This window comes from Nymphaea colorata, chromosome 12 (genome assembly GCF_008831285.2).
Source record: "Nymphaea colorata isolate Beijing-Zhang1983 chromosome 12, ASM883128v2, whole genome shotgun sequence".
In the NCBI taxonomy this organism is placed as follows: Eukaryota; Viridiplantae; Streptophyta; class Magnoliopsida; order Nymphaeales; family Nymphaeaceae; genus Nymphaea; species Nymphaea colorata.
This window is the reverse complement of record NC_045149.1, coordinates 5,590,142-5,616,515: the sequence shown is the minus strand read 5'-3', so window position 1 is coordinate 5,616,515 and position 26,374 is coordinate 5,590,142. Positions and strand designations below refer to the sequence as shown.

Genomic DNA, 26,374 nt, shown 5'->3' with positions numbered 1-26,374 from the left:
GGAGAGACTTATAGGTCTCCAAAAGTTTATATCCAACAAGTTGAGACACCGCGACAAAGTTTGACAAGTTGAGTTAATCAAACATACAGATACGTTCATTAACCCTTATTTATGATTCAAGTTTTGTTCCAAATATATTTCACGAAGTAAGTTTTGACTAGCCAAACTTTTAATACATATACCAGATTTCCATGTTTCATTTTCCTTGCATAAAGGGAACCATGTGAGTGCTTATCTGTAACATAGTTTGTCTTCTCTGAATTAAAATCTCAAGGATATCTAGAGGGTAAATGAAACTTTTTTCAGAAACACAAAAATTAGGAATGTAGAATATACTAGTTTAGGGGTGGTTGTGTGTACCAAACTACTCAAAATTGGTTGCCACAGTCCTGTTTTTAATCACAAATATGATCCTAAAAATGTTTTTATGATACACTAAATAATTTTATTAGCTTAAAAAGTTTTTATAATAATAAAAAATGAAATACTCTTATGACATCAAAATTTTAATAATAGAAAAATCAACGTTTTTTTTTTAAGCAACTTGAACTAAGTCATGTTTTATGATGGATTAATATTTAGGTCACTCCAACGTTCATAGTTTTGTTTAAAATATTGTTTAACAATAATTTAGGTATTCTGGTTTTTATCCGACATAAGTGGTTTGGGATGTAAAAATTCCTCCCCCTCTCACTCTGGTATGCGTGTGTCTATATATATATATATGTGTGTGTGTGTGTATGTATATATATATAGATTCAAAGATCTTATAAACTTTAGAAACTTTAGAATATTTTAGCAGCATTAGGAAAGAGTTTCTGGACCGTTACTATGAAATAACAATCATATTCGATTCAATTAATCTTCTACGAGGCAACACGGCACACAGTAGTTCAATTCACCTTTTCCATGATACTTATTAACATCTGCATGATGCCAACTACACCACGTAGCAGATGTTCACCAAAATTCAACGTCAATCTTCTCTAGAATACAAAGAAATTTATAATTAACCCAAGAGTCTAGTATGATAAATATTAACTCGTCTTATATCTAGCTTCCAATCACATACCAAACTAAGGCACTAGGTAATATGAGAAAAACAATAAAACTTCAAAATTTCTCAAAATTTTTGACTGCAAATTCTTCTTAAATTCCCATCACACATGAAATATGACAGGCCACCTCTCCTATGTTTGAAGAAATGCAAACGACTTAGGACATATAGTATGGGAGACAAGAACAGAAAACGCTCAAAATTTTATCAAAAACTTCAAAAGAGGACTATTCTACCTTACTGACTTGATTCAAATTATAAAATTACATTTATATCTCGTATTACCCAGTGTCAAGGTTAGCAGACTTTCAAAGTGTAACCAAAAGCTAGCTACATTTACAAAGCAGCACGAAAAAGGAAGAAAAGATTTTGACAAATATTAGATTAACATGAATGGTGTGATTCTAACCGAAGGCGGAATGGAAGGAAAAGCTGAATTATAAGCAGGCGGGTTTTCTAGTAACAACCATTGGGGAATAAAGCTTCCAAGAACAAGTGAAATGAGTTCAATTTTTAAGATGAGCTTGATACATAATAGTAAGTTTTGTGGACATGAAGGCACCAACCCATTAATAAAACATTTTTGCATTCATATGCATTACAAAAATTGGTTTCTATGCAAGAAAAAAATTACTAAAAGTCTTTTATGGCTTGAAATTTCATGCAAAAACTAGTTTTCCAGCTAAATTTACAATTCATCACTACAATAAGTCATTTGCTTCAAATATATCATGCCCAATTAAAAACTTCTGTTAGAACCTTGGTTTTGAAGTAGACTGTAAAAAGTGGTTTAACAACGACGAAAATACTTTACATGAAGTCAAGTTTTTGAAAATTTTGAAAGATGAATATTGAAATCCATAAATTTTTAGCTCAATAGTTTCGATCGTAAGTTATCGTAACCAAGCTCGTATATAAGAAGAAAGATAAGCAATTCAAATGATATCATACATTTAGCTTGGAAGAAAACCATAATCAACAAATCAAACCACCAAACCTGAGCGAGAAAACCAGCACTTGAAAACACCGTGAAGTTTATTACAGAAACAATTCACTATTTTTTAAACACAAATATACATGTATCTAAAAACAAAACTCGAGTGTGCAGTTCCTCTTTTGCTTCGAGCCTGCGCTAGTTAGTGCATTATAGAACGCAAAAAATTATGGCGGGGCTTCTTACACGTGGGCCTTCTTCTTGGACAATTTAGATGAAAATAAAGTCGTTTTCATCTGAAAGATCTACCTCGATCTCAGCGCACAGGGCAGAAGTACCAGGCTAGATCAGCCATGGTTGCAGATGAATCTGCTTGGACACATTTGACTCGTCTCACCACTCGCCATAGATGGATCATTCAGAAACAAAAACACATCAGGTACCTTGATTGCTGAGTCACACCAAGGCTGAAATAATCTTGCCATTTCAGATTTTTCTTTTTCCAAAATGGATTTACTGCTTTCTATAGAATTTTTCTCCAAAAAAGCTGTTAATGATAATAATAACATAAAGAAGGTCAGTGAAATCATTTTTACGCATTTTTCTTGCACGCAACTTTTCTCACCTGAACCACTGCGCCTTTAGGACTGGGTACATTCAAAAATAACAATCTGCCAGAAAATTAAATTAGAAATGCCAGCCTAATGGGAACCAGTAAACATGAAATATCGTTCAGTCTACAACAGAACCTGCATAACGGATAGACAATTCTGAGAAATAATAAATAGTATTTTTTTTTTATATGTAGATTTACACATGAAACCGGCAGATACTCTGTCTGCATCAGCTGCACCGCACCATACCCATCCAATACTTGACCAAATTGGAAGGCCTCTTTCCCGTACAAGGACTTTAGTTTGTTTATAGTTGCAGTGTTACCCATAGAGTCTTCACCAAGTTACATGAGATATTCTAAAAATGATAAAAAAGGCCGAACAGCACAAGCAGCGTGGGCTCCAAATAAACTGATTTTGCGAGGCCAACAGGCGACTGTGATCAAGTCAGTTCAGTCTTTTATGATTCCAGCCGTATAGAGGAGTTGATGATGGATGTGAGAGATGGATGCATTCTCACTCTTTTCATTGAACGAGCTGTGCTTCTTCCATTTTCATATTCCTCGCCCAGTGGCCACCTTGGTCGTATGTCCAACTGTTTCATCAAATAAACAGCCAAGTAAATGGATCAAATTTCCCAATAGTAGTCTCTCTCTCTACACACACACACACACACACATATGGGAATTCAAATATGCCAGATGCTGGATGTATTCAAAGGGTAAAAAATTGAAAAACTGTTACCAAAAAAACGTTCGTCACAGAAGCATTAGGAATGGTGTACGACGCAATGGTTCATGGTGCTTCTAGCAACGGTTTATAGTACTTTCAGCGACACTTTGCTAATTTTTAGCAATTCAGCAAACATCACACACACACACATACACACACACACACACATATATATATATATAATGTGACAGCCTTTTGAGAAAGCAATTGTGCATGTCCTTTGTTCTTATCTGTTGTGCCTACTTATGTATGTGAACCTTGCAGTGATTCAAGGATTTACACTTGGAAATTTATTTACATGTCAGAGCTTGGAGATGAAACCTACTTAAGTGGTATACGTCTCTATGGTGATGTACCAGCAAGCGTGCTGATGCAAAGGTTCTCCAAACTTGGACATGATTTATCACTATGGAAAAGGAGCATGTAGCCGTAATTTCTCTCAAGCTCAACTACTAAAATTATTTATGACATGGGTTGGAGCTCTGAAGGAACGTCTTTGAAGCAAAAGATCCCATGAGGTGGTACTTCTTAAAGCCACAATATGGCCCTAAATGAGGAAGGGAAAGAAAACACTCCAATATGGAACAAAAAAACAAAATGAGGAGCAAAAATTTTCAAATTATCTCACAGTTCATAAGAATCATGGATGCAAAAAAAGTGCATTTCATTTTGTATCACTTGGGATCACAGTGGAAGCTTAGGTGCTATGTGAAAGTCATTTCCTAGAAAAATGAAGCAAGAAATTATTGTCAGCAAGAGAAGACTCATTCAGCCAAACAAAGTAACTATTTTCCTCTCCTTCCCCTTGCTAACTTATCAAACACCCAAAAAATTTCTCATAGTCATTGTTTGTTTGGTCTGTCAAACATTACTTGATTCTGGGACAAGGTGAAATTTCAACACTTCCATCTACTTCTACGGGAAGTTTCTCGACAAAATTTTTCCCCTCCAAAACCTGGAGTCAAATCAAACTACCTAAGAAAATCAATAGAACATGATAACTTGAAGGAAGTGAGAAGAGAGAAGATAGAAGAAAGAAGAGAGGAAAAAAAAAGAGAGGTAGAGAGAGAAGAGGAGGAAGAGAGGGAGAATCATCATATCCATTAGATTCATAGGCCCATCTAGATAGAGGTTAGAGTTAACACAAAATATCCATCGAAATTACATATCTAGTGTAACAAAAAAAAATTGTCTTTTGACAATATGTGTGTGTGTGTATATAGTAATATATATTGATGATATTATTTTCATTATAAGCAGTAAAAAGGAGATTTTAGATGCAAAAGTTCACCTTCAGAAGCATTTTTGTTACAAAAAATGTTGGTCATCTCAGGTTTTCTTAGGTAATGAGTGTGGCAAGAAACAATGAATAGCCAGTCTTGTCACAACATATGTGCTTGACTTGCTGAAGGAGACAAGAATGCCAGGGTGCCAAACCTACGGATCCTAAAATTCACATATATGATGAGCAGGTAAAGCTAGTTGATAATAGAAGTTTCAAATATCTTGCAGGAAAGCTATTATATGTGACAGTAACCAGGTCAGATATGCCTTTAGCAGTTAGCAAGGGAGTTCGTTCATGGATAAACCAACCAAGGTGCACTAGAAAGCGGCCAGTATGAATCTTAGATACACAAAGTCTTCTCCAAAAGAAGGATTGTTTGACAAAGTTGACGTAGTTGCTTACTCTGATATTGTTTATGCAAGATCCGCTATTGATAAAAACCTTACCACTGGATGTTCTGTGTTGTTTTTTCAGGAGGAAACTTAGTTAATATAGAGGAAAAAGTAAACTTTGGAAGCTAGATCAGATGTTGGATCGAAGTACACAGCTATGGCCCAAACTACTATTGAAATGATCTGGATGAAATCAATAGTAATTGGTCTACAAGAAAATGTTCAAAAACCAATGGTGATGATGTGTGAGTCGTGACAAGAAAGTTACCACCTAAATAGCTAATAATCCAATATCACAAGATGACAAAGTATATTGAGGTAAATTGCTATTATATTCAGGACATTGTACAGCCAGGACATATATCTACATGTCATTATGTGGCTTATAAGATGAAGTGACAAATGTTCTCACAAAACCAAGTGCAACTTCAGATTTCTCCAGGTGTTGTGACAAGTTGAGCATAATTGATCTCTATGCTCATGATGAAGATGTTATGGACTAATATTTAATTTGTTTACTAGTCTCTATTTAATCAAGCATTAGGGTTAATGAAAAAGGCATAGCTCTTTCTGTCTCACTCTTCTTTTCTCTGTTATTTTTCTCTTAACCAAGATTGCAACAAGGTTTCTAGCGAAGCACCAAACTAGAAGATAACTTTAATTAAAAGAACACAAGTAAACCTTCATAAAGAAATAGAAGACATATGCATACTTGTGTGGAAAGCTAATCAGCCATCACATGCAGGTATTTCTAGTAAAGCACCAAACTGAGAAACTACAGCATCAAATAAGTTTAAACTAATCAACACAAAAGTCAAAGATTCATAAGGAAAAAGAATACAAACAATTGCATCTTCAGGCTCATTTGTAGGTGGCGGCGGGTTGAATCTTCCCATACGGAAGTGCTCAATCCCAGCCCAAGCAACCATTACACCTAGTCAATTTGCAGCATTTGGATTTGGCATAATAATAATGAGTTAGTTCATAGTAAGAGAGGAAACATGATACACATCATCAACATGTAGTTTGTGTAAATCAGAGCTGAACTAGCGGACATAGATTCTTCAATAACATACACTTAAATACACCAGCCACACCAAGAGCTTACACAAGGAAAAAATTTAAACTAGAGGTGAATAACTTGTATTGCTGAATCTTAAAGAATAACCCAAAAACCAGGCCTTAAAGCCTTACAAAGCAAGAGACTAAAGTCCCTTATTTATAGAACAAGAATAAAGAAGAGTGAGCAAAAGGAGATAGCTGTTTGCCAGCTCCAGTGGCTATAGTTTTTGGAGCAGCAAACAGCTATCTGTCCTCTATCCTAACTAGCCAATCAAACGAAAGACAAAAATATATATATATAGAAAAGGGGTAAAACAAGAACAGAAAAATAAATAGAAAATAAATACATAAAAAAGCCTATGCACACATACATATATTTATATATACAAATCATACATCAAACTACCAAGAGTATACATATAAAATACATATATGCATACTTACATGAAGTCTAAACCTTAAATTCTAACAGTTTGCTCCCAAGACAAGAATTGGGAGTAATTGAATCCGATTTGATTATAGACATGGAAGAACCATTCACAGTCTTTAAAAAACCAGAACAAGGATGACAATTAGTTAGCATGGCCTCATTTGATATCAAGTGACATGAGGCACAAGAATCTAGAAGCCAAGTTGGAGTTGCACAAGTTATACCTGCAAATGCATCACCGAAAGAAGGTATAGAGGAAGTGGGGACTGCAAGACCACTATGAATTTTCTAGAATGTTAGCATGAGACAGATGATCCCTATCTCTAGTAGAAGAATATTTCTTCGGTTGCACTCCAGATGTCAAGACTCCATTTTCCTTTTCATCTCCAAGTGGATCAACAACATATACTCCTTTCTTTTTCTTTGGGATAGGACAATTAAACTTCATACGTCCCAGTTTCTTACAGTATTGTATATTATTCATATTTCTATCATTGCTTCCATTTCCACCAAAAGACTTAGTCACATTAGCACCTGCAATACTTTTCCTTTATCCATATTTTACTGTCCAGCAAACAAAATAATCCCAGGTATAATGGATAATGACTGATAGTAGCAAAAACAAACTGATAACAATGCCAGAACAAGCTACAATCAACTGGCCATCCAACAGTTACAACAACTGATACTCAAACCAGACTTGAGACACCAAACAACAGCACAATTGAGAAGAAATAAACCTATGTCACATAAGTGCGGGGTGCGGGTGCAGAGGCCGGTGCCGGTGCAGCGTATCCCAAAAAATTTGGGTGCGATGGTGTATATATATAATATACTTATTATATATATATAAATGTATGTATTCATAATATATATATTTTAGCTTGTTTCTTAGCTTAATCTGCCTTTTTATTTTTTACTTTTATTACTGTAGATAAAGAAAGAAAGGGATAGAGAGAAAACAATAAAAAATATTTTGAACATGCATAAGAAAGGGTGCAGTTAAGGTACGTGTTGGAGCCGCACCCATATCAGCACCAGCAATAGCATTGTGTTGACATGGGTGCAGCCCTTTTTTGAAGAGTCCGTGTGACATAGAATAAACACTTAACAAGATTCAACAGCACAATACTCTTCAAGGCTGTCCCAACAACAAACTTTAAATCAATTCTTCAAAACAGCTGCAAACAAGATCCTTTCCTCTCCAACAATCAAGTCTTCATTAACTTTAAAGCTGCCAGTATAGCAGTGGCAACCACAACAGGATCAGTCGCAGCTAAATAGAGGGAATTCAGCAGTAAATTATCCAAGACCATTGCAAGGTCTCAGGCAAACAGACAAACATCATACAATGGGTGCAAATCCCATAAACTTCAGGGCAGCAAGTGCAAACCAGCCTCATGATCAAGGAAAAATTTGCAACTGCCTTTCAGAATAAACCAAGCAGCAGTCCAATTCAATGAAACTGCCATGGACAACAAAATAGCAGACTTGGGTTCCATCAGGCCCATTGCACACCATTGGGCCGACAGCGAGGCTCTCTGCATCTCCTCCACCAGTAAGGCTGGGCGTCGGGTACCTAGTACCCGGCCCGACTCAGACCTGGAAAAAAGGGCACCAGGCCGGCCCGATTAGTTATCGGGCAGGCCTGGGTGGGCCCGATTAAGACTGGTTCGACCTAAAAAGATTTTTTTAAATATATATTTTATTAATTTTTATATAATTATAATATTTTATTATGATTAATTATATTTATATATTATTTTATATTAAAAATATATATTTTTTAATTTAAACGGGCCAGGCCCAGGCGATCGAGTTTCAAGTGTTGGGTCGGGCCCAGGTTTCACATGTCAGCCTGGCCCGAGTCCGACTCCTTATCGGGCCGGGCCCGGGCATATATTTTATTAATTTTTATATAATTATAATATTTTATTATGATTAATTATATTTATATATTATTTTATATTAAAAATATATTTTTTTTAATTTAAACGGGCCAGGCCCAGGCCGCGATCGAGTTTCAAGTGTTGGGTCGGGCCCAGGTTTCACATGTCAGCCTGGCCCGAGTCCAACTCCTTATCGGGCCGGGCCCGGGCCCAGGTTTCGGGTGTCAGGCTGGCCTGAGTCCGACTCCAAGCCGGGCCGGGCCAGCCCAATGTCCAGGCTTATCCACCAAGCTCTCCTCCGCCATGCCAGCTGTGCCTAACGCTGCTTAGCATCCTTACAACGAAGCTCTCCCTTGTGGTGAGTGGTATACAACATCATAAATATAGAATCTACTTCTATTAGATATAAACCCCGTGTGAAATGATAAGGCTCACAAATCAAGTTCTAAAACTACAGAATGTGCTTTCATTAGATATACTAAAACCCAAAAAGGTTACAAATGCTAAGACCTAGCCAATGACAAAGTCATAGCTTCAAAAAATGTAAATTTTATCGAAAGACAAATTGGTTTTAGGAAGAATAAAAGTAGTCAAGATAACATGGTTACTGCTGCTTGCTTAAATATTTTTCAGAATTTGAAGATGAATCATTTCATGGTGAAAAAGATCTAAATAATATCAAAGAAAATGACAAGGGTGGAGTATCTAGAGAATATGTAATTTACTGTAGAAGACAGAGACCTCCAATCCAACATGAAAGCACTCATGAAAAGGTCACTAGTCACTTATTGGGACATAAGTTTCTGAATAAATTTTTATCCGATGAGACACTTGCAGCAAGATATAGGGCATATTTAAGTACTACGCATTCTTATTTTCAATCAACTACTTTCAATGAAGCCAAAAACCATAAAGAACGGCAAGATGCCTAATATTTTGGGCAGAATGCAGAACAAATTAGTATGTTTTGATTTCAATTGAACAGTTAACTAATTATAACAATAGCCTGTTTGGCACACCAAAATATTGAGAAACATAGAAGTTGGTAAAAATAAGGTTTGGATACAAGTATAAGGGCCACCGGATGAGAATAACTGAAACAAACGAAATGAGGGAACCCAATGGTAGCATGGTTAGTATTTTTATGCCACCATCTGTTTCAGAAAAAATTTCAAATCATAACACACACTTGTAAAATTCTGAATGTTTTGCTCTCTTCGACTTGTATATCCTCTTCCTTTCACATTCATGGTCCTGCTGTAAACACATGCTAATGCTGCTCATCTGCCCAGCTAAAAGAATTTTGTGATTCTTATCATCTGATTTGAAAAATACATTTAAGCTACCATAGTTTGAGATACATTAGGAAAAAGCTTTCTAGGTTATCCCAGTGTGTATCTTCCCTGTTCCATATGGCTTAAGTTTTGCACAACCAATATAATCCAATTTTAGGCACATCTAAATGAGTAACACTTGCATTTCATCTTAAAATTTTCTAAGGTTATGTTAATTCTCAACATGGTTCTAGTTTTTTCCATTTCTGGGAACAGCTTTGCTGATTCCCTGTGACAAATAACAAGGCAAATCAAGATGCATACCATTGTCGGTGCAGAGGCTTGGAGGAGGGCAAATAAGTCTATGACCGTTCTGCTTTACAATATCATCAAGACGTGATCTGACATAACGGTTGGATGCAACACCACCAGAAACTACCTAAGAAAAGAAAAGCAAGGAGAGATGTCTGCTTTACGAATATGTAACACATTTTTTATGCAGGAGTTGAATGGAATCATGTAAAAAATCAGGTTACCATGCATTTTATTGAAGGTTCAATGTTCGAAGCCCATCCAATTGCCCGTTCACATCTTTGCTCTAAATGTAGAACCGCAACCCTCTGTTACATTCAACATATAGCAAAGGTATGCACACTCATCTTCATTAATTCATGGACTTCAGCTTAAAGGCATGAAGCCATGAACCATGTGTTAAGCCATGGTAAGCAAAACAAGAGAAGAAAATACATCTAAAATTCAGACCTGGAAAGAAGCTGCAATATTTGCACGTAATCTTCTGTCTTCAGCATTTGTCAAATGAACTGGGACATCAGCCTTTCTGTAAAAATGTCCAAAAGGAAGCATATCACCTATATGAGACCATCCTGCAAGATGAAATAACCTAAAGTAGTAACTGGAAGCAAAACAATGGCAGCTTTCTAGAAGTACTTCAGCCAATATCACAGGAACATACAGCAAGTTGAACAGCAAAATGGAATTTGATAGATAGACCTGTGCTTTGGTCTCAAATGCTTGTCCGTCAACCATGCATATTGCATTACAGACTTCCACAACTGAGACCATCAAAGGCCAAACGTAAAGAAAAGGCTTTTTGCTAGCCTGCAATGCATGAGGTATCTTTGTTATACAAAATGCTCTACAACAATGAGTGAGAAATTGGGATGTGGACCAGCTCATACAAATTATGCTCTCAAAAGCAACCACCTTTGCTTTGTGTTAGGCCCCACGTTATGGCAGCAGCCACACATATTGGGTCTTTGCTGTCTGAGTTCCCTTGTTCTGTTTTGTTCTATTTTCACGTTGTTTGTGTTTCTCTGTTGCCTTCAGGAATAGGATGCAAGGGGCGGGTCATTAGATGGACCCTGATCCCATAAGTGGATCCTGTAATAACCCACCCATGAGGAACTATAAGTATATCGTCTCATCGGAAATTAACCCTAGGCAAGAAATGAAACTCTGAGTTCTTTCCTTAATCGAAGTTGGGCTTCGCGGGGGTGTGAGAGTGTGTGGGTCAGCTCTGTTGAGAGCTACCACTTTGGCACTAAAGCCGCTAAAGGCCTAGTGAGTGCCTAGGTGGTCCCTAAGGAGTAAGGAGTTAAAGCCAGAGAAATTATGCAAGCTAAGATGCTAGGCCCTATTTATGCCCCAAGCTCCTAAACAATTCATTAATGTCTTAAGTACTTACAAAGGGCTCCAAAAAAATTCCAACAGATAAGTAACATATAGAAAATTGACAAGATTTATAAAAAGCATGAAATTGAACCACACCACAGACCAAATTATAAAAGTACAGGAATACATACATAGAGAAACATTTAATTATAAACTTCCACGTTTACAAGTAGATTGAATACACTTTGGTCCATGTTACATATGTATATACAAAAATACACCTATTGCTAGATTTTTTTGATGTCCATAGATATTCAACATAAGGAAGAAGAGATTGTAGAGTTGTGAAAATATTGCGACATAAACGTTAAAAAGGAGAAAAACAAAAAAATCACCAAAAAATCGTGATATTTTGAAAATATTGGCAAAAAATATTTATCACGATAATCACATTTTTTTCGCCACTGAATTTATGTGCTGTTTATATGTTTTTGCACACGGTTTTAAATTTTTAATTCATAAAAACTGCACGTGATGAATTCTTTTGCTAAAGAAGGGTACAACGTGTTAAAAGTAAAGAAAGAAAGGGTATTTTTTGAACTGAAATTTCTTTTTAATGGCAAAAAGGGTACTCAACTCTAACTTTTAGTGAACAGGATTTATTAACTTTACCTTCTGTGTGAGACATGAAAGTGGAAGCTACATCTTCCAGTAACCTTTCACCAAGGGTCTGCCTCTTTGGTGAGGGTTGAGAAGTGAGGAAGCTGCGTTTGGCATGTGAGGGTTTGAGGAGTGACGAGTGATAACCTTCGTCGATGGTGAGGGTTGCTGGAAACAAAGAAAAGCATTCCATCCGAAATCTGACCCTTCAGCCATTAGAAAACCTGTATGTTTTTGGTATTTATTAGAGTGCCAGTTTCCATTTTTTCATTTCTTGCTTACCTAGTTAATTTTTTGATGTTTTTATATTAGTTTCTCATTTATTTTATTTTTACTTAATTTTGACGATTTTTTAAAAAATTGCCAAGATTTTCAGAATATATTTCCAAAAAAACAGCTTTGACGAAAAATACCTGAGAGAAACCTCGCTGATGAAAACCTGAGAACGATATTTGTGACAATGGTTTTGAACCATGAAATGGCTTCCCTTTAAGCATCTTAAACTCAGATTGATCACCTTTACCTCTACATTCTATCTCATAATATGTTGACCTACCTGTATATTTTTGGCATGGCTATAGTGAACTGGATTAAATGACATATTTATAGCACTCTTGACTGTCACAAAACATATCATGAGACCTCTCTCCAACTCTGGTTAGTAGGCATCGTACCTATGTAACTTTGGCTGCAACCATGAATCTGATTCTGCTTCTGTGCTCGATCTGGCCACAGCCTTATGATTTTTACAGCTCCATGACACCAAAGTTCATGCCAATGCACACAACGTATCGTGAGACAGATTGCCTCCTGCCAATCAACATCACTATAGACAACAAGTTCACGCTTTCCCCCTTCCAACAATATTCAATACTAGGCCATCCCCAAGCATTCCTTTTAAGTACCTTAAGATATAGTAACTGCCTCCGTATGTGTAGTCCACAACTCATGTATAAGCAGAGACACTTGATCAATTGAGTATACAATGTCAGGATTTCTAAAAGCCAAATACTGTGACATTCCAATGAGACCATGGTACTCAGTGGGATCATCGTGCAAATCTCCATCATGAGTTTCTAGCTTGTGGGCTAAATGCTAGGCTAGCTAGGGGCCTACTGTAATTACGCTTGCTATGCTTACGACATTCACAAGATACTTATGCTGGAGAAGTTTCATCCTATGACCTTTTTTGTCAACTCCAATTCATCTTCAATCTCTTACCCAGTAATGCATTTACCATGTCGATGTGATTGCCTGAATTCCCTATCATGACAATATCATCCATGTACATCAATAGAAAGATAGCAATACCTGACTAGTTATAGATGAATAAGGAGTAGCCCACATGAAATCTACAAAAACCATGATTTTGAATCTCAAAAGCAAAACTATCCAACCATGAATGTGATGCCTACTTCAACATATACATTGCTCTCTTCAATCTACATATAAAGCCCCGTGATTCTCCTTGCATATATCCAGGTAGTAACTCCATATGGACTTTTTCCCTCAAAGCTCCATGTGGAATGCATTTTCTACATCAAGTTGGCAAACCATCCACGTTCAATAGCAAATGCTAATGTAACTTGAATGGTCCCTATCTTTGGAAAAAATGTTTTTCATCATAATCTTGTCCTACCTACTGAGTAAATCCTTTTGTGACAAGTCATGAATTGGCACATTTCAATGTTCTCATCAGGCCCACTTTTATTCTTTATACTTACATCCCACAACATTCTTATCAGGTGGCCAAAGCACAATCTCCAAAGTACCACATTCATGAAATGCCTCTATCTCATCATTCGTAGTTTCAATTCATTTCCTAGAATTTATAGCTTGATGAAAAGTAGCAGGTTCATCTTCCTTGTCTACAGCAGCCTAGAATAATTGGAAGTCCACAAAAAATCATTATACCTCACCAATTGCTTGATTGGATGTCAAGATCATGCAGGGCATCCACCATCAAGAACAAAGGAAGGAAAAAAAAAAATCCTGTCAATGGCAAAAACATTCAGCAAATCTGAAGCTCCTTTTTCTCGAGGTAAACAATGTCTTTGCATCTCGCTGAGTCTAATTTACTTTTTTAAGGCCAGTCCCTCATTCAGAGCAACGTGACATTGTTCCTGTGGCCAATTTGAGGAGCAGCTCTCCTTGAAATTACCAAAAAAAAATCTGCACCCAAGCATGGCTAATGAACTTTGACTGTCAGTCATAAATAGCAATATAGCATAGCTATAACTAGGTGTAGTGTTTATTGCTGTGCTTCAAGTTTTATTAACTGCATTTTCAACTTTTATAGGTCATTTCTAGTGCTTCAAATCCGGGTGTAACTTTTGGGACACTGAATTAAAGAATTCAATTTAAGATAAAAGCAGCTAGCTGCCATGATATATGGCTATGCTATTTATTTGTCTATGGTACTTTGAAAAAATACAATAGCATCAACGGGGAGATTTTAGCGATGAAAATTTGAGATTTTCAAAATTTCAACAACATAAGTGATAACGTTTTACAATGATAAAAGAAAAGAAACTATATAATGAAGGTCATTGCAAGCTTGATCTGCTGAATTTTGCTCACATGTTGCTGGATTCAATTGCCAATCTTACTTGTGTCTTCAAACCTGCATATGAGAAATTGCAATCCTGGTGCTGTTTCATTGGTACCTGATAATTTATAAATATCTTAAAAAGGAGAATTCAAAAGGAAAAATAACCAAAAGGTAAAAGGTGAACAATCATATGAAGGACTAGAAATATTAAAAGAAAGAACCTGGAAAATATTGCTATACAATAATTTAATAAGATGGGATTGACAGGCTAAAAGATTTTACCGAGAAGTCAAAGGAATGTGGGTCACCTTCTTCTGCAAGCTGCTCTAGAGCAGGGCCACCACCCCTTCTCAAATCGAGACCAAGCCACCGAGCAGCTTTATCAAAGGCCTCACCAATTGCATCATCTACTGTTGTTCCAAGTTGTATATATTGGCCAAGACTACAAGCAAGAATAAGGAGATTGTGCCCTCCTAGATGGAAAAATACTTATCCCCATAAGTATGATATAGCCCAATGCAGAAGATTTACTAATGCACATATTCGAAGTGGTCCAGAGCAACTGATATTGTAATCTACAAGCAGCAAGTGAAGTATAAAACATAGCCACAAATATCATGATATTTTCAAAAATATCGCGATGTTAACGAAAAAAATGAAAAGAATGAAAAAAACAAGAAAATATCACGATATTTTGAAAAAAAATCAATTTATTTCAATTTTATTTTCCTATTTTTTTCATTTATTGTTTATTTCATTTTCTGTTTTCATTTTTTACAACATTTTTCATGGTTTTATTTCCTCTTGTTTTAGGTATTCAACGTGACCTCCTACATGCAATACAATGCTTATTATTTTATCATTTTAATTAGCTGCTTGTTTATGCCTTCTTATTAGTTTCTCATTCATTGTATTTTTACCTAATATTTTATGTTTTATTTCTTTAAAATCTCCGAGACTTTCCTGAGAATTTTCTTAGAAAACCAAATTTGCTGGAAAGTGCCTGAGAAAAACCTCATCAATAAAAACCTAAGAATGATATTTGTGGCTATGATATATAGTCTATTTTGTTATTAAGTATTCAATGCAGGCATCTTCATTATGTTGTTAGACATGCCAGCTGAAAGATTTTTTAATATCAGATTTTGGGAAGCCACCTCAGTTCTCAATCAACAGAATAGAAGCAAAGGAGTGCATAAGATGATGGCAGAAACAACCTCACTGTCTATCCCATATTTCGTTAGATACAATAGAATAATTTTATGGACTTAAGAGTTCCTAGAAAGGAAAATAATTACAACGTGCCATTACACATGCAGAACATAAAAAAGTGAAGATTGTTGTGTGTTGGATTGGCAGCAGATCATAGGAGATGTTCACATCCCACCAGTGAAGATTGTTTTGTGTGTGTGTGTTGGCACGTCAATTTTAGTGCTGCCTTTTTTTGTTGCTTTGTGAACTTTTTGAAAATGTGTATCCGAGTTGTACATTTACTTTGTATGAAAGGATCTGTACATATTGTTTTACATGTAATGAAAATGAACGACCCTTTTGGTTTTATGCTTTATGAGAATTGATCGAAGACTTGTCACAGCTTCAACTTTTGGGTCCATTGTGTTTTGGTATATTAAAAATTGAGTGAAAATTTGAGTTCTGGCATCTACAATTATGACTTGTGACATTATGATTATGTTATGTTAAATTGTTAAACATTCATTGCTATAAGTCCATATTTATGTGGGACATGTTTTTTTATAGAGAACGTATTCTTCTTGATTTTTCCTATTTTTTTATTATTTTGAATTAAAAAAAACAAATTTATGATATGTTGCAATAAGGCATGTCTATTGATATGAGTTATGATATGCACTTTACAACATTGGTTTCATACACAAACAAGCTGAAATGGACCATAAATTTTGAAGACTTCATAAAAAAAAAACTGAAAAAACCTAGTATTAGTGAAGGACATGAAACATGCATCTTACCTGAAATTAGAAGGGTGAGGAACGGAAATTGCAATTCTGGTTCACACAACCTAAAAAGAATGATTGTAATCCCTAGATCAGAAATTGGTTAAAGTCATACATATGTGAACAAACTATGAAACTGTCTGCCATATAGTAGCATATATGAAAGATTGAGAAACAAAATTAAGTTGGACATGCCATCAGCCAAACACAAAAACATATTACATGAAGCAGCACCATGTGCTACTCTATGCTGGACGTTGTATCTAAAAGTATGAAAAGATAGCACCAAAAATGCTTCAAGTCAATTATTACTTATCTTTTTCTCTAGCAACCAGACTGCGACTATTCTGGATGGCATAGAATACACCTAACTAGCCATATCATTTGACTACCCAGCTAAAATATCTCATTTTCTTCACAATGAAGGAAATGCCATTTTAAAATTGCATCAAGAACTTATATAGGGATTAGTCTAAGGTGACCAGAATTTGTCCAAGATGACAAATAATATTACCTTATCAGAAACAGTGATCAAAGAAACTTTATTCGTTCAGGGTGCTTGAAACAACTAATGTGATATTATTACCGTATGTAGCATATTATTATAAAATTTTGCTTTCAGTATCTGCATTGCTCCATCTAGGAAAACTCAGGGAAAACATTAGTGGTCTATAACTGCCATCTCCAACATTAACCATACTTGATTCATCAGACTCCACCAACTTATAAAGAAGACTCTCACTACCAACCCATACAGACTCCAATCCGTAGAAGGTTGGCTGCAAGTAAGTCCAAGCAACTGACCTCCATCACAATTTCCAGACGTTGAATATGTGTACATAAGATTCCTAACAGGCTCCTTGCTAATCATTATGAAACTACTCTCTCTTAGTGACCCTGTCTCTTCGGAGACATCCGATAAAATTGGAACGACACTCTCTCGATCACACTGATCAATTCACATAAACACATAGCACAAAATGGACAATTCATTTTCATATAAAAAAACATATACACAAAGTAAACAATCGGCAAATTTACATTTTTCTCTACAAGATTAAATAAAACCAAAAAGGAACCTGAAATCTCCAGACAACATGACAGCACATGAAACACTTCCCTGGAATGTGAACTATGCCCTCCGATCTGCTTGCTGCCTTGACTTGTTCAAAGCTAAAAAATGATTGCAATAGAAGATAGGGCCTTCAGAGTAGAATAGAATAGCAATTTCATTAAACCCCTGGAGAGTGGATGCATTATAACAAGATTGGCACTACACTACCCAATAAACACTAATTATTTGTCACCTTTATATCAGATATGCAACTTGTATCATCAATCCCACATGTCTTGCAATGTTTTAGGTCAATTGATTAATTCAGTATATTTCACATAAGCATCAATCACCATGACGATAACATACTTCAAACTTATTCATTGGCCACAATAGACTCGATCACTTATTCATTTGATCATAATACACCTGATCAGCCATTCGTTTGATCTTATGATCCTCATGCACAGGGTATACACAATGGAAGCATTAAACAATGAGAGCCTTGTTGCCCAATTAATCATGTTTCGACATAATCAGGGTATTATCATGTATGCATTTTTAGTGCAAATAATTTAGTCAAATTGTAGCCACTATTACACTTATCTCATCTGTTACAAGGAAAACCTAACATACGCACCCACAGAACCCTCATCCCAATTAGTGTTAATCCCTCAGCAGAGGAGACATACTTCTTTAGTCTGCATTCTTCCCCCAGATCCTCAACCCAACTTATTTATAAGTAATTACGCAGTCTAATAAAGGGCCTGACTAAAAGCTGAAGTCCCTATTATATTTTCCCCTTCCACTATGTACATTTTCCTTATAAGGACCCTCTTAAATTGAATGGCTATCAACGTCCCTCCCACCTTATCCTCAAGGTCTGAGCTTGAAAAACGGCGGCTGACTGAGAACAATCCTCACCTTCTTCCTTGAAAATTGACTACTACCAATCATCACGGCTCCAATGTCAACAAACACATTATAAATCTAACTACCCTGGACTACTTTACACACATTCATCCTATATCTCAGAAGCATTATAACACATTCACCCAAAAGTTCAATAAGTTTACCATTTAAGCTGTGCAACCAAGTCCAAGCCCAGTTAAGAAAGCAATATTCAAGTAAAATATCCTTTTTAAGTCTGTAGACTCATAATCAATGTGATTTGTCAATTTTTAACAATTTCTAGGTTCGACCTTTCATATTTTTCCTTTCGATCTTAGCCCCCGTGGGTGCAGAATATACGTGCATGCATATGACCTGCAGTGGATTAGCCAGGAGGAACACCCATGATGGCCCAAACAAAGCTTTTGTCATGCTACAATGGTAGAACCCTACATGGGTATCAGTACTGGTTCGGGTATGGCTGTGGCAATGCAGGCAGCCGGGCATGGACATGGCAATCTTAAAAAACATGGTACAGGAATAGGGGAGGTCAAGTGCACATCTAATATGAACAGTCATTCCACCCCTTTAGTTGTGTGAAATATCATTTTTACCCTTGTTTTCAGATAACAAAAAAAAATCAGTTTTATTTGGGAAAATCACCAAATATGACATTAATGATCCAACTTATTGTTAGTTGGGAGTACATTTAATAGAAATACATCAACAATCATTAACTTAACTCTTACAACTTCCAGAGTTCCACAAAGCTTATCATCTAATTATCTTAGATGTAGCAGTTATCACAGAAGCGAATTTAGGGACACAAAAATATCCTTATGAGAATATATAGCTTCTATATGAAAAAAGTATTTCAATATCCTTAGGGAACTTCATGGTTTGCCTCTCCCGGTGCTCTAAATCATCATCAAGCACTATTAGTTATAAAAGAAAGCAGGTCATACAAGAAGAAATGGACTGCAAAGGAGATTTCAAACATAAAAACTCAGCCTCACAAAAATTTTGTCACTAAAGATCTTGGTCTCTCAAATAATTCTCAGGCATGGTAGACAGAAATAGTGAGGGGTTGGTTTTCAAGTATTATAACAAACTGAGCATGACAGGTAGCTATACTTTATCTTGAAGGAGAGTGTAGCAAGAAAGTCATAAGTTTGAGGGTAGGTTGAATATTTAAAAATTGTTTTAAATATATTTTAGTAAATTTTTGAAATATTGTGGACTTCGATGTAATTTTCTGCACTATCTGATTAGGGTTAATGGAGAGATGTTGTTCCTTTCTCCTCTCTCGCTCCTTGTTTTCTTCTCTTCTTCCTATTGTTTTTTGCAACAACATTCTCTCACAATCATGTTCCTGTATTAGACTTATGGCTTTTCTTGAAGATAAAGTCTTTGAGACAAATCTCCTGAGGTGTCCACCTTTTTAAATATTCACATGTTTGAACTTGAAGTGTCCTTTTAAACTTTAACATATTGGCATTTTAATTTTCTTGGTAAAGAAAAACCAAAGAAGAACCGCAAGAGAATTTTGAAATCCTTCATCTCCCACTCATGTTTTTTATTCTAATCCACTCATGTTTTTTATTCTAATCATCAAGAGCTTTCTACCTTTCGGCTCCCTCAAGGATCATCGTTTTGCCATTTCCAATTTTGGCAAACTCAGGCTCAGGTTACAAAATAATACCCTCAACGTGCACATAAAGCCCTTTGCCTCTAATGTGACCCTCATATTTTTGGCCCAATGAGCTATTTAGCTTGATCTGGAGATAAGTAAGAGTTCTTTTCTGCCACAAATGAAACGTGAAGAGAGTGCAATACGTAGTCGTATTCATGAACAAGAAGTGGCTTCAATCAGCATGTTTCTTGAGAAGCCAAGACAACCTTTACCAGCTTGATCAATCTTCCTGTAGAGTCCAGTTCTGGTACCACGTAAACATAAAGTCTAAAGAGGAACATGTAAGCCAAAATACAAGACTGACGCTCACACAAGAGAACTCACAATAAAGAAGCACAAAGGCTTTGCACAAGGACACTAACAACTATAAAAATGGACTGAATATTATTAGGAAATGTTCAGCACAAGTCCAGTTCTAGTCCCATGTAAATATAAACTCCAAAGAGGAAGGTGTAAGCCAAAATACAAGATTCATGCTCACGCTAGAGAACTCACAATAAAGATGTGCAAAGGCTTACCACAATATGCACAAGGGCACTAACAACAATCTAAAAATAGACTGAATATTATTAGCAAATGCTCAGCGCAAACATAACTATACAAGGGAAATCATCATCCCATATGTATACAAGAACAGGCAGTGCTAACTGTTGGCTAGCTCCAACAGCTAGACATCTAGTTGTTGGAGCTAGCCCAGCAAGTTGTTAGTCATGGTGAAGGTCTAAACGCGAGTAAAAATGACAAGAATACAGAAAAGGAAAATGCAAAAAGAAAATGAAAATATATGCATATATATATGTGTGTGTATATAATATATACCTAGCAATCAATGCATGAGCTTCCATGTGATGTACACCAACAATTGGCAAGCTGAACTTTCCAGCTATCTGCCTAGCTTTCTGTACACCAACTACACACCATCACAACAAAAGTTTAGCATGAAAGATAGAATCTAGTGCCACCCTTAGAGGTAACAGATATAGAAAACTTCAGTTAAACCCACTGTCAATTTTCTACATATAAAAAAGTTTCAAGAAAACTAGTTAGTATTTCCAGCCTTGTCTTCCAATTCCCCACACTCACCTTTTGTCTGAGAAATAAAGATATATTAGCATGTCAAAATCTCCCAAACAGTGTCCACATCTCTCTTTCAATTGGAACACAAAAGGTTGATCAGCCAGTTTGAAGTGTGTTTCAGCTTCGGTCAGTTTGAAGTGTGTCTATGAAGCCTTAGACAAAGCAAAAGAGGCTGAGGCCACTAAAGAACGCACCTCAAGCAGAAAGGTTTTATTTGCCTGTAGTGGATTATAGATGACAGATGAACTGGCATGCAGCATCTTATTGTCCAAATCATAAAGATAGTAACCAACATTTAAAATACGTAGAAAGTTGAATAAGGGATTATTAGACTAAATTGAGATATTGGTGCCTGAGCCTTACATATAAGATGTCATTTACAGATATGAAAGTATATGATAATGCTCAGGCAGAAATAGGGAAAAATGTAGCAATTTGAAACACGACGACAATGTGTCCATGTATGTTATTACTAATATTTGTTTCACTTTCAGCTTTTATGCTTATTCAATTTATCTCATGCTTTTCTCATATTGTTTGCTTTGAGTTAGACATGGTAGAGTAGATTTGGGGTTACTGTTCAAACATTAAATGCTTTAAAATTAAAATCCTCAGTCATACATTCACTGGAAGTGGATGTGAAAAGAATTTGGATGTCTTTCAACACATCTATTTCAAGAACAAAAATGTAAAAGGATAATGAAACCATCCACTGATTACATATCTAAGTAAGAAAGAATAAACTAAAAAAAAAAAAAAAAAAAAAGAATACACGTTTTCACAGCTCCTGACCTGAACTGTGCATAGCGTAAACCTTAGCTGCAAACTGTAGCCAGGTTGCTAACAGTGTAGAAAAATTTATATATCCTTATAAAAAAAATACTTTAACCGGAAAAAGAATGTTAAGGGATCCAAACTGTCATTCAAATAGCAGTAAGTGGATGTTACAAAGTCAACTACCTCGTAGGCAGAGGCTTAGACCAGGACCGATTGTAACAGCGATGGCAGATAGGTCTCTTTCTGTCAAATTTGCACCACCAAGTGCCTGCTGAATAACCTGCAGAAATTGGCCAAGATGGGAACTGCTGCCAAAATGCAAAGTAGATAAAGTCCAAGTAAATCTAACCAGATTAATTCTTAAGTGGTAAAACTGACCTCATCAATAACTTGCTTGTGTGCTTCTTCTGCCATTTTTGGTGCAACACCTCCATACCGTGCAAGTAGGTCTGCCTAGAGAAACAGACTGTGATGGTTATAACAAAGAGTTTGTAAGAACTCACCCAAGATTTCAGAAATCAAAAGGAAAAATATGGTCCAAAAATATCATAGAAACATCTTCAAAGTGATAGGAAATTAAGAAAACTTGCATTTCAAAATTTGTATTTTTCTAGGAAAAAAGATATACTAAGGGCCTGTTTGAAAGTAGGAAGTGATGGAAGAAAAGGGGGTGGGAGAATTGTCATTTTTTCCCATTGTAGAAATAACAGAAATCTTCAAAAGTATGAGACTCTTTCTGCTAAGTCCAAATTTTCTCCATCCCTAAAATGGTGATTTCGTATGAGCATTGATGTCTATATTTCCGTCTCTTTTCCAGTTAAATTTTCACATGTACAAAAAGGAATCAAATATTTCATACATAAAGTATGAGAACATCTGGTGTTCGGAATTCGATTGTAAGTGATTCTTTTGTTCTAAATATCTCTAGAATTGTAGTGCCATTAAGTCCTATTGGCTATATAAAGTTATAAACTACTCAAAGCCTAAGACACCTGGTGATGATGCTCCATTTTATGAATTTGAAAACATCATTACCATTCAAACTTTCAGGGCATATGTCATGTATGTGTACCCTTATGGATGGACCATCAAAACATCTTGAGGAGAAAATGCGTAAAACAAGAAGAAACATCACTAAAGTTTGACCTTGTGGAGGTTCCAGAAATTAGATCAAATAATATCATACATAAGTATTCCGAATCAGAATCCAGAAAGTTTGGACCTAAACAAGCCTAACTATCACAATTCACAATCTAAGCAAAAAGCTTATCAAGCAGTTAAAAAAAAATCAGACAACAGTGCTTATGTATTCAGCATAGAGGATGAGAAAGATAGAATACCGCAGCATCTGAACTTGTAAGTCTGTGAGTAAAGGTACCAAAATAATGAATAGAAATGCATTTCTTTTCTTTGTTTTTTTCTAAGAAAATCGTGAATTAAACCTTACAGATGCTCCCATATATTTGTGTACTAGGAAACAAATTTTGGATTCTGTCATAAGCAAGTTTTGAAGCTCTTCTGTAATCAACATCCAAAAATTTATGTAAATTTGACAATGTGTGGAGCCGTGGATTCATTTTCTAACATGAAAAAGAAGAAATAGAATTTTGATTTAGTAAATAAACCATTTTGGTTGCATCTACATCTTATGCTTTGAGTTTGAACCCAAGCCTGTGATTTTCACCTCAAATGTATTTAACACAGTTTAATTTCTAACCATCAAACTTTGATTTGCATTTTTTCTATTTTAAGATACTGATTACATTTATAATTGTATGCAATATGCCTTTATGTATACAGGAAAGTATATGATACCATGTAGATAGTAATACAAGCATGAAGTGTCCCCGTCGGACACTGACACTTCCTGGACACTTCTGCTTTATTGACAGGAAAGGAGTCACTCTTTTTTCTATCAAATCACGAGCAGGGAGAGGCTAAGGCGCAAGTCCTCCATTGCTCCTTTTTGGTTAGACAAAAAGGGAAAAGGGGAGAATAGACAAACCACTTTGCAGTCTTCGACACCACTTAAATTGTTGTTGAAAGATATGCTAAAAAAAATATGGATATCCTAATATTGTTTATGAACACTTAATACAAAACGTGATTTTTTAAGTTGTTTTTCTGAAAATATTGATTTTTAATATAAAACATAACGTAATTAAAGGTTTTTTTTAATGAAAGGCATTGAATTTTTTACTACAAAACTTTTTATCAGCCATTAGTTTTGTGATTATTAGAAAAACACGTTTTGATACACAGAAAAAGGAACAGCTCCTTATCCATTTGGGTGCTTCCACAATGGTGTAATGCATGACGACATAAATACATCCTTTTAAACAAGAACTAAAGTTAATTTTTATAGATAAAATTCACGTAATTGACGGGTTTACCGTCATAATTTATGGTGGTAACCTGTGTGTATGTGTGCCCTTGAGTATCAATCATGTGAAGGGAGACAGTGAATTACCTGAGACGACACCACTTGGCTTAGAATCTTGCCATCGCCAGTAACCTAAGAACGAGGAATGAGATATATAAGAAGAAAGAACGCCAAGAATGACTAAGCTCCAACATCAATAAAAAAAGCGAACTATTGGAAGAAAATGCAGACCAAATTACTGGCCAAAAGGAAAAAAGGTGAAAACCAAGGAGATGAACTTAACAACAGCAGCAGCGGTGTCATCGCAGCTTGTTTCAATTCCCAGAATTGCCAAACTCTCCTGTTCATGATGCTGAGAAGCGTCGAACCCGTGGTCCAGCGAATGAAAGAGGCGGAAACGATGAGGCGCAGAGAGATCGGCCTTAAAGACAGCACGGTGGAGTGGAAACGAACGGTGCATCACGGTTTTACAGAGTGGAAGAGGCAAACGAAATGCCCGGCCAAGGGAAGCCATTCCCCCCTCTCACTGTCCCTCCCCCTCACTCCGTCTCTCTTCAAACTATGCAGCCGTTGGGGATAGATAATAAGGCGGCGTGTGAGAGGCAAAACGCCGCACGTTGCACGTTAGCAACTCAGACTAAACAGGAAGGTCGTATGGCGTAATCAGTAAAACCAAATATAAAGGAGCCAAACTGACGCCACATGCCCGTCTCACCTATGGACAACCCTGCCCTTCTCGCCTAAACAGTCTAAAATATGGAAGGATCATTCGACCCTGACCCTCAAACTCGAATTATTGCAATTAGGCGTTCACCACCAACTCTTCGAATTTGAATCCTCGTGACTTTTCTCTTCTATACCAATTCTTGTTGCTCTATTGGGGTTTCTTTGTCTCATGGTGAATTAAGAGCTTCCCATGAATGATGTAAGTGAATTCTTTGAAAAAAAAAGTTAATGTTAAACCACAATCTTCAACGAGGTTGGTGCAACTGATGGGAGGAAGACTGGTGGGCAGCAAGTTTTTTCTCGAGTTTTTGGGGCGTCAACTTCTTATACTACAAAAAAGAAGGCATCAATATGCGAGTTGAAAAGTTGAAGTATAATGGAGCACTTCCTAGGGAGGCATTGAAATCAAGCCTAGTACCTAAGGGAGATGGGAAGGAGGGTAAGGGTTTGGCCTTCTTGTTGGGTAGTAGGATGAAATATCTAACATACCAATTTTGTGTTAAACCATAACTTCCGATGAACATGCTGTGAAAAATCTTATGAAGAAAAACTTCTAGTGAAAATTATGTGTTCTGTCAATAAGTTGTGAAATATTTGTGTCTTTTGCTTCTTGATTAGGGCTGGACCTCCGGCCGGGCTGCTGGCAGGGGCCCGAGTCCGGGCCCGCTTCGGGCCAGGGTCCATTGGGAAAAACCCGGCCCGGTTTGGGCCCGGGTCCACCGGGAAAAACCTGGCCCGGGTCAGCCTGAGCCCCCGGCCCGTTAAGGTTTAAAAAATACTTTTTAATTTTTTTATTTTAATAATATATATTTATTACCAAAAAATATATTTTCTAATTAAAAAATTATTTTATTATAACCGGGCCGGGCCAGGCCCAGGCCCGGGTTTCAGATATTGGGCCAGCCCGGCCCGGCCCGGCCCGATGCCCACCCCTATAATCTTGATTCCTTTTCTTGCTCACCATCTGCTTCTTGATTCTTATTGATTTATCATCATGGTGCCAACAAGAGGGTTAAAAGATATGATAGCTCATCCTTAGTCAACCAAAACAAAGAAGAATCCTACAAAACAAACAACACCAAGGAAGCTTCTTTTCAAAGAAGAAGGTGTATGCATTCTTGATGAACATGATTAGTGCACCTATCACAATTATGAAACACCTACTAATACTATCAGCCATATCTGAAAGTCTACGGCAAGGCACCCACATCCTTAGAAGTATAGGTGTTCTATGATGGACTAAGCATTTGAGTAGTGGTGCTCCCGTTGCGAGTAGTGACTGACTCAC

At 36.4% G+C, this 26,374-nt stretch overlaps 1 protein-coding gene across 3 annotated transcripts; it reads right to left on the bottom strand.

Moving 5' to 3' along the window:
* Positions 1–2,719: 2,719 nt before the first annotated feature.
* Positions 2,720–25,013, bottom strand: LOC116266326 (probable tRNA N6-adenosine threonylcarbamoyltransferase, mitochondrial). 3 transcript variants are annotated; one of them, XM_050080735.1, is made up of 13 exons: positions 24,644–25,013; positions 24,448–24,492; positions 22,356–22,430; positions 22,161–22,257; positions 20,943–21,033; positions 16,501–16,550; positions 14,795–14,982; positions 14,542–14,627; positions 10,432–10,507; positions 10,206–10,289; positions 9,994–10,108; positions 5,860–5,948; positions 2,720–3,200 (listed from the first exon to the last, which is right to left on the bottom strand). In XM_050080735.1, the coding sequence occupies exons 1-13, from the start codon at positions 24,872–24,874 to the stop codon at positions 3,066–3,068; spliced, it is 1,362 nt and encodes a 453-aa protein (XP_049936692.1). In that variant the 5' UTR covers positions 24,875–25,013; the 3' UTR covers positions 2,720–3,065. The 3 variants fall into 3 exon arrangements, with proteins under 3 accessions (XP_049936692.1, XP_031503351.1, XP_031503352.1); XM_031647491.2 differs by having other exon boundaries at positions 14,795–14,985; positions 24,644–25,012; XM_031647492.2 differs by lacking the exon at positions 5,860–5,948 and having other exon boundaries at positions 14,795–14,985.
* Positions 25,014–26,374: the final 1,361 nt, after the last annotated feature.